The 15,272-nt window shown below is 35.6% G+C and overlaps 2 protein-coding genes across 2 annotated transcripts; both read right to left on the reverse strand.

The window, feature by feature from the left end:
- Window positions 1–6,080: 6,080 nt before the first annotated feature.
- On the reverse strand, window positions 6,081–7,342 carry LOC145017924 (uncharacterized). Its single transcript, XM_078975870.1, has 2 exons — window positions 7,097–7,342; window positions 6,081–7,029 (listed from the first exon to the last, which is right to left on the reverse strand). Exons 1-2 carry the CDS (start codon window positions 7,269–7,271, stop codon window positions 6,230–6,232), a joined length of 975 nt encoding a protein of 324 aa, XP_078831996.1. The 5' UTR covers window positions 7,272–7,342; the 3' UTR covers window positions 6,081–6,229.
- A 30-nt stretch (window positions 7,343–7,372) lies between these two features.
- Window positions 7,373–9,057, reverse strand: LOC145016470 (uncharacterized). The gene is made up of 2 exons (XM_078974778.1): window positions 7,665–9,057; window positions 7,373–7,576 (listed from the first exon to the last, which is right to left on the reverse strand). The coding sequence occupies exons 1-2, from the start codon at window positions 8,991–8,993 to the stop codon at window positions 7,373–7,375; spliced, it is 1,533 nt and encodes a 510-aa protein (XP_078830904.1). The 5' UTR covers window positions 8,994–9,057.
- Window positions 9,058–15,272: the final 6,215 nt, after the last annotated feature.

Below are 15,272 nucleotides of genomic sequence, written 5' to 3' on the forward strand. Positions count from 1 at the left end.
GGCATGCACCAAATATTATTATCCCCTACCAGAGATAGACCAAAAGGTGGAGTCCTTGCAAGGGTTTAGCCTAAAATCCTTCCTAGACGAGTACAAAGGGCACCACCAAATCTTTATGAGCAAGGAAGACGAGGAGAAGATTACCTTTTACACAAACCATGGTGATTTCTGCTACTAGAAAATGTCGTTCGACCTAAAGAACACAGGGGCAATCTATCAGTGGCTTGTTGACTCGCTCTTCGCAAATCAGATCGGTAGGAATATCGAAGTATATGTAGATGACATGGTCATAAAAAACCCAAACGAAGAAAGACTGTTGGGAGACGTGGAAGAGATGCTCATTACCCTATAGAAGGTTAAGATGAAATTAAACCGGGGAAGTGCACATTTGGAGTAGATGAAGGATAATTCCTAGGGTACTACGTCACTCAGGAAGGGATCCAACCGAACCCTACGAAGGCGGACGAATTGATGAAGGTGCAATCTCCACTCATTTTGAATGAGGGTTAAATTGAGAAAAAATGTTGAGAACGAGAAAATAAAACTGAACCACTCATTTTGAATATGCTAATTTAGCGCACCAGCACACCGGGAGGACAAGACAAATTTTATTCATATATAAATTATAAAGACGTATTCATATTTGAATAACACTTATTATATATGAATAAATGTATTCATATATGAATAAGTATGTGTCTGTTCACAAGTGATTATTCATATATTAATATAGTGGTTGGTGGCGGAGGTGGTGATGGTGAGAGGAGTAGCGGTGGTGGTGTCAGTGGTAGCGGTGGTTGTGGCAGCATTGGAGGGCATGGTAACGGAAGTGGTGGCAACAGTGACAGGGGTAGCAGTAGCGGTGGAGACGGAGTGGTCGTAGACATGGTAGTGGTGGCCACGACAATGGAGGTGGTGGTGGCAGCGGATGTGGTGGCGATGGCAGAGGTGGTGGTGAGTGGAGACAGTTTCAGAGGTGGTGATGGTGGTAGATGTGGTAGTGGGTAAGTGGCAGTGGATAGGTGGCAGAGGAGGGGAGAGGTGATGGATTTATATATAATATATGTTAATTTATATTTACAAATGAATATTACCTCTTCCCCATTATGTCGGTACGATGGAAGATTTTGCGACAATATATAAATTGGTGGTTGAGATTGATTCCATAATTCTCAAACCTTTTTTTTATTAATGAAAGAGTAACTAAAGAAAGAATACATCAATTCCATTTGAATTAAGGTAAATTCTTCTTATGTACCAACTTGAGCATCTATGGTGGAATTGCCAATCATGAAATTATGAAGTATTATGCATAAATTGGGTTGATGAAAAATGTTAGTATTATAGAAATGATGATTAGAACATTATCCATCAATTGGGTTCATGAAAAATGTTAGTATTATAGAAATGATGATTAGAACATGTATTTTTAAGTTTTTCATGTTTAAAGATTAATTCTTGAAATCGGGTTAAAAAGGGTCTTAAGCCCTAGAATTAAAGATGATTGATTCTTGAAATTGGGTGAAAAATGGTCATAAGCCCTAGAATTGAAAGTTGTAATCTTGATAAATTGAATTTGTATCTTAATCAAAAGCATTACTATTTCGTGAAGTATAACTAGGTTGGATGAATGGATTGAGATTTTGTGATAGGTTGTGCATAATTGGCTTGTACATTTAAGAACTCTATAATTAGTGAAAGAGCGACTGCACCAAGACGTAGATTGTGTCATAAGTGACAATTAAGACATGTTAATAAACAAATTATGGAGTTTCAAAAGTTGTGGAAATAAATTCTTTTATATATATATATATATATATATATATATATATATATATATATATATATATATATATATATATATATATATATATAAAAGGGGAGCACTTCTTAGGAATAGTGCCTAACCAAGGTACTAATACCTGTTCATCGGGTTCACTCCTCGATCTCGATCATGGTAAGGAATATCGGTTCTTTGTTCTTATCCAACCTTTTCTTCTCCATCAAAATCGTCTAGAAGCCCTAAAACCACCCCCACTCCACCGATCGATTTTGCTCCTCTCGGATAACGTTCATCGCCACAGCCATCCAATCCACCGCCTCATCTTATTCTTCCTTAACCCTCTATGAGTGTGTCCTCTTCACCACCGACGATGCTTCCGGTTCAAGCCTTACAAGGTCATTCATTGCTTTGTTGCTGTTCAATTGTCCACCGCTTTTCCCACAGTGTCACCACCATCGAAGAACGGCCACCCCTACTACCCTAAACTACGCCGTCCAACACCATCGCCCCCTTTCATCCTCAGCTTTGTCGTATTACCTATTAAGATCGAGACCCCCACCGGAGCACCATAGAAGCGGCTTACCACCACGGCAACAGTCTGTGTCGCCTTGGTAAGTTCTGCTTCTAATTATCTGAAATCGAATTAGAGTAGAAATTGTCTCCAAAATTTGTAGGAAAGGGTTTGGTTTCCTGATTTTCTAAGTTATTTTAAATCAATTTCACTTTGGAATTCCATTTTCAGGGATTCGGTAAGGTCGGCACCCCCATCACCACTGTCTTCTACAGTTGTCGCCCTTCAGGTTACACTTCAGTAAACTTCTCATGACGTTCTTTATCTGGCTTCTCTTCATTTTTCTGTAATTCCTTCGTATTTTTGGGGGATTTCGGTTACAAATATGTGGGTAATTTTGGAATTTTGTATGGGGTTTCTACTTCGTCATTATCACTGTGAAGACATGTTGTTTGGGGGATTTTGGGTTAGTTTTGTGTATATTCATAGTTTCTACTATGATTCATTTCAGTTGCTTTAATTGGTTGACTTTGAGAGTAAAACCTGGTGCGTCCTACCCCCATGTAGCTAACAAATATATATATATATATATATATATATATATATATATATATATATATATATATATATATATATATATATATATATATATATATATATATATATATATATATATATATATATAATCATGTGGTTGTTTTTTTTTTCAGAATGACTTTTGGAAGTCTTCTTCAACTATTTTGGGGGAGTTCTACTGTGATGATTGGGGTCAGAGGCAATCTGAAGCTACGAGGTAGGGAGGATCTCCCCCAACAATTTCAATTTCATACAAAATTGGTATTTCTGTTTTTCTTCGACCTGCTAAAAACATCCAAAAGATAACAAATACATATACTCAAGAATGGTCTTAACATAATTTGAAGTAGGAAATGACTAAAAACTACATCCTTTAAATACATTAACGCGGGCAAATTTGTAAAAAGTTGAAATTTCACCATTTATCTCGATTTTTTTCATGTCGATTACCATTGATATAATGTCGAATTTTGGTGATATTTCGATGGAAATATGATTCTCCGTTGAATTCTGCTTTGTCGGCACAATTGGTTTGCTAGATTCAAAGACCAGTATGTTCTGATCACTCTTCTATTATTTGTAAACACTCTATTTCCTTTGTATGGTAATTATCTGTAACATATATATTTTATATGTTATATACTGTTTTTATAGTTACATAACTATTTACCAAAATGTATCTGAAAACTGCCCCTACATACTATTTTTATAGTTACAAATTTTTTATTCTAACATTTTTGGACCAAACTGCCCCTGCATACTGTTTCTATAGTTAAAAATTTTGATTTTCATATTATTGGATGAAACTTCCAATGCTAATTGTTTTTAAAATTTTTAAAAAAAAAAGATTGTTTTTAGTAGTTTTAGACCAAACTGCTCCCGCATACTAATTTTATAGTTATTTTTTTTATTTTAACAGTTTTGGACAAAAATGCCCTTTCATAATGTTTTTATACTTAAAAAAAATTGAATTTAACAATTTTAGATGACACAACTCTTGTATATCGTTTTTATAGTTAATCTTTTTTTGATTTCAACGGTTTTGAACTCAGATTGATGTTGAATATATTTAAGTAGTAAATTGATTATATAGCGATATACCTTGCATTTTGTTTTTATTCCTTTACCAAAAAACAAAGTATATAGTCATTTTTTGTTTTTCCATCTTTATGTACTAAATGCAATAAATAGCAATGAGCTTTAAATTTACACATTATTTTCGGCTTTTTTTTCTTTTTTTTTTCCAAAAATCAAACTTCATTGCTATTAGGTGCATTTTCCATTTTTATGAGTAAATTGACCCAAATGGCAAAATACTATAAATTTATATGTATTCTTTTTTCCATTTTTACGAGTGACATGCCCCAAGTGCATTCTCATTTAGGAAAAAAGAACCATGCATACACCAGCCATCGAATTTAATCTTCGATTTCACAACTTCACCATTCTTTAAGGTAACTTCTATATCGGACGTATGTTATGTTTGTTTTTTTGTTGTCTACGATTATATTTTCTAAATTTGTTTTTATTTTTTATTGTCGCACAACAGTTGTTCGCTGGAATACCTACATTAATCTACATGTCAAGAATGAAGCTTTTTTAGGTGAATTTGTCACTGCCATTTTTTGTTTATTTGTAGTATCACCAGATTAGTTTTGTTAATTTTTATGTTCCTTTTACTATGTTTAATATATAGATTGGTAATAAAATGAATGAACATTAATAGATCATGCATTTGGGAAATTGAGTTTATGAAATTTTTTTTTTTTTCAAGGGTAGCTGTTGCTTGGAAAGCTGCAAATATGAAAACTGGAACTATAGTGGTCGTATTTGGACTAGGTGCAATTAGGCAAGTTGTATGATTCTTGTGAACTTATATAAATGATTCTTATGAACTTATATAAAAATACAACTTTAAAAGGGTCCATAACAGTAAAATAGGACAATCTATGTTTTTTTAAATTGACTTGCCCCATAACAATACTAAAACTATAAACAAATATTTCATCAAGTGATATTTATAAAGAACAAACAACGGAAAAAATTATCGCATCTGACCCCCGCAACGCGGGTTCCCCACCTAGTTGTGTATTGTGTAGGAGTATTCAAAACCGAATATCCGAAATTTCGGTTAGTGGAATTTAGTATCCGAATTTTTGGATATTATTTAAAAGGGTAAATTACACCGTTGGTCCCTCGTGCACATGCCAGAAAGCATGTTTAGTCCCTATTTCCAAAATTTAACTCGTGCAGTCCCTCGTTGTTATTTATCTTGCATGGTTAGTCCCTATGTACGTTAACTTTAACTCCTTCCGTTTAAGCCACCCACGTGCCTTGCACGCAGGGGCATTTTCGTCTTTTCAGGGTTTGTGTCTATATTTAATGCCGTTACACTGCAACCCTCTTTTCCTCTGTATCCTCTCATTCGTCTCTTCCCCTCGTTCGTCTCTTCCCCTCGTTCGATCGATTTCTTCCAAATACATAACAATGATCGATATTAAATGCAATTGTGGAGCCACTGCAGTGATTCGCACATCTTATAGCAAAAGAAACCCTGGGAAACTCTATTATGGTTGTACAGTAAAGGTAAGGTTAATGACTTCAATTTCGTTCTTCGTCTTCTCTAATTTTGCCCTAATTCTTCATCTACTTTAATTGGTTCAGGGACCATTATGCAAGTTCATAGGATGGGTGAATGATTATGATCAGGACTGTGATTGTATGGCGTTTAGGATGAAACTTGAAGAACAAAATCGCAAATTGAAGCTTTACCTAGTTATTAGCTGGGTTTTTTTTGTTTCAGTCCTTATATATAAAGTGTAGGTTAAGTAATGAAGTTGTTAGTATTTTGGTATGTGTATATTGTAATGGAGACTCTTTGTAATGTTATTTGTATTAACAAAAAAATTTCAATTTTAGTTACAATATATTGTGTAATCATAATGTGGTGTTATCAGTTGGTGTTCAAATTTAATGAAAATGTGGTATATGGCATACAAACAATTAAACCATTCAATATACCATATGCAACATATGCAATATACCATTCAATACTAGCATATGCAACATATGCAATATACCATTCAATACTATGCAATATACCATTCAATGTTATCAGTTGGTATGTGTATATTGTAATGGCAACATATGCAATATACCATTCAATACTAGCATCCAATATAACAATTAAAAAGGACAAAAACTCTAAAATATCCAAGATAACCATTGACCATTAACATAAAGGGACATCCAAAATAACAACATAGTCTTGTGGCATACAAACAGTTATCCTACACAGCAACAAAGTATCAAAATACAACACATAACAACAAAGTATCAAAATACAACACTACAAATTCTCAAAGCATGGGGCTTTTTCCTTTGTTCCCAACTCCATTTTGTACACCACCACTGCTACCTGCTGCACCTTCTCCTGTTGTATTCCCTGCTGCACCTTCTCCTGTTCCATTCCCAGTATGTGATTGTCCCTTGCAGGTCCTTCCATTATGGCCCACATTTCCACATTTTGTGCATGTTACAGATTTCCATTTTGTGGACACTCCATCATCTTCTGTTGCAGATCTTCTTCTCTTTTTTTTTGGTCTGCCAATAGGGACACGATACTTTGGTGGTATCAACTTGGTAGGACATGTGCTTTTTTCCCACAATAACCTCCCATTAATAGGTTCAACTTTGAAGACATACATTTCTTTCCATGTCTTGAGCCAATAAGTTGGGTGTACCCATGTCTCAGGTATTCCAACATTTTCATTGTTGAGCCTCATATCCCATATAGCTGCTATACTATGTTTGCAGGGTATGCCTGTCAGTTCCCACCTATTACATGAACAAGTTTGTTGGTCCATATTAACCACATACTGATTAGTACCTTCACTTGTAACCTGGTACTTCCCATTGCCACAGAACACTGCCCTACACTGTGATGCCCTTTCTTTAATTTTTTCAAGGGTCTTAGTGGCTGTAGGAGTTAATGGGCCATTAGCTTTATCAATTTCTTTTTGAACCATGACAATTTTCCTCATGATATACTCCCTAATAAACTCCAAGCAACTGATAATTGGCTTATCACGACCCTTCACTATCTTGCTATTCAAACTCTCACACATATTATTCAACACAGCATCACAATGTGCCCTCCCTAATAAAACACAACTTTATTAGATTATTTTTAAAAATTATACACTTATAAACATAATATTATATACCTGAGAAGTGGGATCTGGACCAGTGCTTAGGTGGAATAGAATTAAGCCAGTCATATGCTTCACTGTTAAGTTTCTTTAATTCTTCCATGGCACTGTTGAATTGTGGTATGGTGGTACATGTTGCACATTTCCAAAGACAATCCTTGAATTCCTTGCCCCTCCATTTACGTTTCATGTTCTCATGAAGATGCCTTAGGCAATATCTATGCTCTGCTGCTGGGAAAAGTTTCTCAAGTGCAGGCAATAACCCCTAAATCATCAAAAGAGTGAGGTTGCTTATTGAATTGTAAAACATGCATGTGAAAATGAATGGAGAAATTTATTTACCTTCTGTATATCTGATATGAAAGTGAAGTTGGAGTTTGCATACAAACCAAGATCATCTCCTAAGTTAGTTAAAAACCAGGTCCATGAATTAAAGTTCTCTGCTTCAACAACTGCATATGCCAAAGGGTATGTGCAATTGTTCCCATCTAAACCCTGAATTATCATGTCAAACACAGTAATAAGCAAACAATTAACTATGGTCAAACATTAATCAAATACTAAAATATGATTATGCACATACCACTGCTGTCAGGATCATACCATGGTATGGACCCTTCATGAATGCACCATCAAGCCCTAGTAAATCTCTTTTCCCTGCTGCAAATCCACTTTTCAGTGGACCAAGACAAATGTATACTCGTTCAAATACCCTGGTCTCAGATGCATAACATGGTTCACTTTGCACTTGAAGTTTGACTGTGGTGTTTGGATTTCTACTCTGCACCTCCTGTAAGTAGTCTCTTAGACATGAGTACTGAGCAGCAAAATCTCCCCTAATTGATTCCAGGGCTTTCGTTTTCGCCCTATGAACTTTCATGTCTGACAATCCAAGTTGGTATTTCTTCTCAAGCATCTCACGTAATGCTCTAAGTGGTATTTCTGGGTTTGCCTCCACTGTGTCAACAATCTGTTCAGAGAGAAACTTGTAGTTACATGCCCTAATTTTCCTTGTTTGAAGGCACGTATGTTGCTTTTCATAGGTCTTAACAGTCCAGTTAATGTCTTTTTTCCACTTACTCACTAGTAGGACCCATGGGCATTTATGAACAGAACCATCTTTCACTTTCTTTTTCTTTTGACTTGGTCCCACTTTGTCATTACTTTTGCTGGTCCCACCTGTTTCTAATATCCCAAGGTTTGGTATTGTCCCTTTGCAAACCACTCTAATCCTATTTTTGTCATTCTTGACGAAGTCTAACTCCCTTCTACTCTGTATGGAATGAAGATAAATTTGTTGCTTAACTTCCTTGGCTGTGCTAAAAGTCTGGTGGATGTAAAATGGATCTTTGATAGCAGCTGCTTCATTCTTATGTGCTCTTCGTAAATCTCTTATCTTCTTCCTTTTTTTACTAGCTTCACCCTCATCTGATGAAGATGCAGATACAAATTCTTCAGTGTTTATAACCTCTAATTCTTCATCACCTTCTACTGCTTCATCTCGATCATCAGGAAAACTTCCAACCCACTCCACCTCTTTGTCAATGTTGAGGTGAAAGTTCTTCATATCAACCTCTGGATCATCTAACAAATTATCTTCATCAACTATGTAATCGCTATCTTGACTGTATTCACTATCTTCAGTGTCATCACTATCATGACTGTCTTTACTAGCTTGACTGTCTTCACCTGCTTTTTCACTATTTGGTTCATCTTGTTCCATAGGAGTCCCACACCATTCAAATGTATCATCCCAACCATCAACATTAGGACATGTGCTTCCTATCATTGGTTCAGTCAAAGGGCTTTCAATTCTTGGTATATAGGCAGGGGTTGACTCAATTGTTTCACTCAATGTAACAAGGGGTTGTTCCAAGGTTGTTTCAAGTAATGTACTAGGGGGTTCGTCCATAGTTTCTACATTCTCAAAAACAGGGGCTTCTTCACTAGGACAATCCCCTGAATTTGACCATGTCAATAACAAGCTTTTATGACAAAGGGACTCAGGAATTTCGTGTATCTTTATCTTTGCAGGGTTTGGGGACATTTGATACGTATGGAGCTTGGTTTCCCAAAACTCTGTATACACTTCTATCACCTTGTGTTCATACACGTATGACCTAAAGTGGTTTATATCTTCGTCACAACCCAAAGCATATAACCCAAAATCTAAATCCCAGGTTGGTCGTTTGAAATGATAATAAATACTTTTACCTGGTTCCACACAACCAAGCAATTCCATTATCTCGTCCATATCATGCACCGAGAACAAGTCACTATCAATGCCATCAATATATTTCATCTTCCCCTTTATGTATTTGCGGCCTGGAAACTTCGTAAAAACTCCACCATAGTTCAATCGTATCGAGAACATACATGGATTGTCAGCTGCGAACCCAAAAAAAAATTACGTTTTAGGAACGTATAATGGATGATCAACTGAAAATGTAGAAAATTTTACCGTATGAGCTTTGGAGATCGTATTCCTCCCATTCTTGCCTAATCCTCCAGTTCACCATCGTAGAAAACTAGGGTTTTCTCGTGCAATGCTAAGGGTCGACGGAGGATGAAATGAGAAATGATCGGTTATCGAAGTCGCGCCATACTGGTTCATGTATACAAACCCTGAAAAGACGAAAATGCCCCTGCGTGCAAGGCACGTGGGTGGCTTAAACGGAAGGAGTTAACAGTTAACGTGCATAGGGACTAACCATGCAAGATAAATAACAACGAGGGACTGCACGAGTTAAATTTTGGAAATAGGGACTAAACATGCTTTCTGGCATGTGCACGAGGGACCAACGGTGTAATTTACCCTATTTAAAAATCAAATCCAACTAAATAACTAGACCAGTTAAGATAAAAGAGTGCAAACCTATCAAAAAAACATATATGAGCCCATGTGGGTCGTTTTCTTGTTAGAAATTAATATATAATAAAAATGGTTGGTATTTTCCTTTTGTAAATTATAGGCATTTTCAACGAGATATGGCATTTGCTATTTGACGGATTCCAAAAAATAAAATACATGACATGATCAATAGCAGAATTAAACTACCACAAAAATGATGGGCATTTTAATGTTTTATTTACAGTAGGTGTGTAATATTTAAGTGATATTTGTTTTTTTCGAAATGAAAATTTATAAACTCTGCGGATCATATCTACAAGATCACCTCTACAAGCCCTTATAGCCAAAAAGTGAGCTAAAATGTTGTAACCTATAATAAGAAGTTTGTTTGTTTTTTAATATCTACAGACTTTTGCAATAAACTAAAATTTAAATAAACTAATTTTACAAACTTAAAATAGTTCTCAACACCAAAATTTTAATAATTATAGTCTTAAAACATTGAAAAAATACTAAAAAAACATGTGAAAAAAACAAAAATATAAAATTTCTAAAAAAATCTAAAAATATATATATAAAAGAAGTTATCCCTTTTTTTTTCTAGAAAAAACCAATTTTAATGAACATAAAAAAGAAATTTATCAAAAAATTTAAGAAAATATTGCAAAAGATATCTAGAAGATTCGTAAAAAAATCACACATGTTAAAAAAGATGCGACCGAAATTGAAAATATTATTAAAAGATATGGTAAAAAAAATTTAAAAGTCAAAGTAAAAAAAACTAAATTATAAAAAATTGTGAAAACTATATAAAGAAATTGTACCAAATCCGTAAGCCAAAGTTTTAAAAAAATTAAAGTTTTAAAAAAATCAACGTTAAAAAAAATCAAGTTATACCAAATTTCTTAAAAACAAAATCACTTGAAAAAAAATAAAAGTTGAAGATACAAGTCAAGTGTTGCACCGCACAGAACACGTAAATAAGTTTTGTATCTGAAGTCTTCCAAAAAAACAAACAGTTGCAAGAGGACAAGTGATACGCATAACACCACAAAAGTGGTCAAAAGAGAGGTTTCTAAAAAACAAAAAGCCTCTTAGAAATCAATATTAGTGGGCTTTTTCTTTATTACATGATGCACACATTGAAATGGTATTTTGAGTTTGGAAAGAGAAAGTCTAAACAACTAGAATACTTAGTACACAAAATGAAAACAATGAATGCACAATGAAATATAACATATAAAGTGTTTTATCTATCATGTTGCTCTTCAAAAGTTGCAAATAACATATCAAATAAATAAATTCTAAAAATAAATACGCATCAGATATCCGAAATATCTGAAAAATTAGAGAATCACTACCTGTACCCTAATTCGAAAAATCGGATATCCAAATTTCGGATAATTCAAATATGAATTTTCGGATCAGATTCTCGGATACAGATATTTATGAACAACCCTAGTATTTTGTATTTAGTTGAGATAAAACCATTATAAATGAGAGAAGTGTATATTGGGTAATAATACTCAAGATAGTGTATGTTGTTTTGACAACCTTTAAAGAGATGAAATTGGGAGCGGGGATAAGACCTCCAGAGCTAGAAACTAGTACATCTAACATATTCGAGGAAATAACCATACTCCGTTTCTAGATGATTGATATTTAGTTATGTGGTAATTATTGTGTTATGATTTTAGTGCTAGTGTATTGTTTTAGTTTATATGTAAAACTTTATGGTGAGTCTTATGTATATTATGTATGTATTAAATTTAGATGATGTAAATTCAAGAGGTGTAAATACACCATATGTAGTTTTGTGCTATTATCTATGTGTAAGGTGCAAAAGAGATTAAATGTTTCGTAGGTGTAACGTGTTTTATAGTGTTATGTATAATATCCACTTTGTAATAGCCACTTTCTATTAGTGAGCCTTGTAAAAGGTGTCTTAAGGGAATATTTTGTCGGTGTATGAATGTCATTGGTGTTAATTTATATTAATATTGGATTATTGATAAATAGTTTGTTAACTTAGTTGAATACTTGGTTTCATAGACATTAATGTCTAATTGATATTAGATTAATAAATAATTGTATTGATAGATTATGGCTTAATAGACTGGAAAGTATAATAACTAGCATTATGATAAATACTTGTAACTCTCATATTGAAATATTGTAAATTTATGATGATAGATATACTTGGGTTAATATCCAATACAAGTGGAAACTGATATCTATTAAGTGAATTTTTGGTGTAATTTCTAATGGCGGTGGCAACAAATATCTATTATGTGATTTGTTGGTATAATATCGAAGGCAGGTGGCAAAAAATATTTATTAGATGATTTGTTAGTTAGATATCTAATGCAGGTGGCAACAAATATATATTTGTTAATTTATTCCCAAAATCAAGACCAAAAATTTCATTTTAATTAAGTTATTACATTAAACCAACATTATAAAAACATTCATAATAATATCTCATGTCAAACTAAAGTGTCAATAATCAAAACACAGTATCATAAAACCATATCAGAGTGTAATCCCAAAGATCTCTTGTGCGGACTACATGGTGTGATGCGTTGCGATCGAGTCGGCTCCTTCCATTGAAAACAAAGTTCCTGAATCCAAAACTGAAAACCGTAATCACAAAGCTTAGTGAGTTCCCCCATCGTACCACATACCATACAATCACATAACATATATATACTGCTAGACATATTTGGGTACCCGACCTACCCCTTCGGTCCTCTCGACCAGATACTACCTAGCATACATGGGTGATGGCCTCCCCTTCGGTCCTCTTGACCGGATACTGCCTAGCATACCTGGGTGTTGGCCTCCCATTCGGTCCTCTCGATCGGATACTGGGAACTATTTCACCCCTCTACTACTACCACGTAACATGTAACACATAATCATATTCTATCTAGCATGACAGGGTATGACTACCCCCTTTGGCCCTATCGACCGGAAATCTTGGGGACTATCTCCCCTACTGCTACTAGCATATAACATCATATCATATTGTCACATAACATATCAGGTAGTAACAAACCTAGATGAATATCACAAAGACAATCATCTAACATACGACTCATACTGGTGGGCCGGCATTGGTGCCTTAGACCCACTTCTACTGGAAGTAACTTACCTCACACTGCTGAAGTCCCGTAAATGCAATCCCACACTGTTGAAGTCCCGCAGACTCAACCCCAGCTGCTGGCTGATAGATTCCCGAACTGTCAACTCAAAAATAACACCCAATTAAAAGTTAGGTTCCACTACATAACCATGAGTACATACTTTGGATAATTACTACAGTACCCCAAGCTTGGCTTTATGCAAGCCCAAGGCCCAATCCAAGGCCTAAAAGTCAACTATGAGTTAAAGCCCAATATATGGCCCAATTTTCCAAATTGGGCCTAAAACTTTGCAAGGCCTTACCATAAGGCCCAACCATTTAGTCCAGTCCAACATTCGACATTCTAATGGGCTAATATCATATAACCATGAAGGCCCATTTATGGCCCAATTTTCCAAATTGGGCCCAACTCCTCATATGGGCCTTGCCTCAAAGCCCATTAATTATTCTAGTCCATTTGCTTGATCTTGAATGACCCATTAATAACCCAATCATCAAGGCCCAATAAAAGGCCCAACAAGAAACCCAAGTGAAATTAGGGTTTTCACATAAAATAACAATTAGGGTTAACTGTTTCTCACTTAACCCATTCAGGACTCAATCCATTAAGTCCCTAACTTTACTAAATAAGTCATATGGTGTGGTTGGGCTTAATACAAAAGTCCATACCAATGGCCCAAATGTGGGTCCCGATAAGTCCATGCCCATAATCTCAAAATTAGAGTTTTCACATGAAATGATGATTAAGGTTCAGTGTTTCTTACTTAACCCATTAAGGACTTAATCCATTAAGTCCATTATGCCTTAAGCTAGTTTTCCAATGATTATTAATTATTATTTTAGATTTAATAATTAATTCTCGTGTGTGTCCCAAGCAATTTCCACAATTAAGGTTTTATGCCCTTAGGGTTTTCCAACCCAATACTAGCCCATTAGTCTATTGGTTGGTCTTTTAGGTCACATTGAGCCTTATTGGCCCATTAGGGTTCCTTTGGGCCCATTAGGGCTTCTTTGGGCCCATTAGGGTTTGATTCCACATTATCCAAACATCCCCCAAAAGAGGTCCAAACGCAATCAAGCACACTACCACCCGACACGGCGGCCGGTGGCAGCAACCACCACTCTATGGTGGTGGTTAGGTCCTTCTTTTCATTATTTCACTTTGGTTACAGATTACAATATTACCCTCTTAACACACACAACCACTAAAACACATACTAATTACACACACAGCCGCACCATGGCGGCTGGTGGTGTTTGAGGGTGGCAACCCTAGCTTTTCAGCCTTGCAAAACACACACACCCACATCCGGTATCAAAATATACTCTAGCCACCTACCTGGCGGCAACAACAGCGATAACAGCTTACTAGAGGCGGCAGCAACCATGGCCAGTGGCCATGGTGGATTATCTTCGGGTCATTCTATCCTTCAAGCATCCATATGGAAAGCAGCAACCCTCAAAGCACCGTCAAGCCTGATACACGACTGAAATATATACACAAACACTCTTAGTAGCGGTGGTGAGCGGCGGTGAAACAGACAAGGGAGGCGAACGGTTCGTCGTCGGGAATAACACCAACGAAATCCTTACACTTTCCTCCTCCAATCGTTTGCAACCACAACATCCATCGACGGCCTTATCTTCAATGGCGACACACGCATCTTGTCCGGAAAATAAACCCAATGTAACACCCGTAGATCCGGGCTAGTCAATTTAGAGATAATAGGGGTCGAAAATGACTTTTTGACAAATATTATTTAGAATAAATAATTTGAACCAAGTTGTAGTATATGTCACAAGGTGTCCGTACATATAAAGAACGCCGAAATCCGAGTTATAACGAAGAAGTTATGACTCGTCGAATTTTCACGACGGAACCGGCACGACACCGGGAAGCGTAAAAAGTGAATTTACGATAGAGCGAGATTTAGCCTTAGTGATCTAAACAAAAGTCGTAGAATATGTTAAACCGAGAAAATCCATAAAAAGAATGCCCAAATCTGACTTCGTATGAATAAGTTATAATTTTTCTAAGATTCGGCTTAACAGTGTACAGCCCGAAACTCGAATTTTAGTTCGAGCAGTTTTTGGCTTATGCGACCTAAATGAGAGTTGAAGATCTCATTAATAGGAACTCAACGGTAAAAAGACAGACGAAAAAGGAGTCCGTATGAAGGAGTTACGAATTCTTC

Source organism: Lactuca saligna, chromosome 9, assembly GCF_052625555.1.
Source record: "Lactuca saligna cultivar CGN05327 chromosome 9, ASM5262555v1, whole genome shotgun sequence".
Lineage (NCBI taxonomy): Eukaryota > Viridiplantae > Streptophyta > Magnoliopsida > Asterales > Asteraceae > Lactuca > Lactuca saligna.

Bases quoted from the DNA above. Each gene is read 5' to 3' on its own strand.
- LOC145017924 (XM_078975870.1), bottom strand. From the start codon at position 7,271: ATGAAACGTAAATGGAGGGGCAAGGAATTCAAGGATTGTCTTTGGAAA. The intron at 7,030-7,096 runs GTATATAATATT...GTGTTTTATTAG, and splicing joins GTCCAGATCCCACTTCTCAG to GGAGGGCACATTGTGATGCT.
- LOC145016470 (XM_078974778.1), bottom strand. From the start codon at position 8,993: ATGGACGAACCCCCTAGTACATTACTTGAAACAACCTTGGAACAACCC. The intron at 7,577-7,664 runs GTATGTGCATAA...ATGATAATTCAG, and splicing joins GTATGATCCTGACAGCAGTG to GGTTTAGATGGGAACAATTG.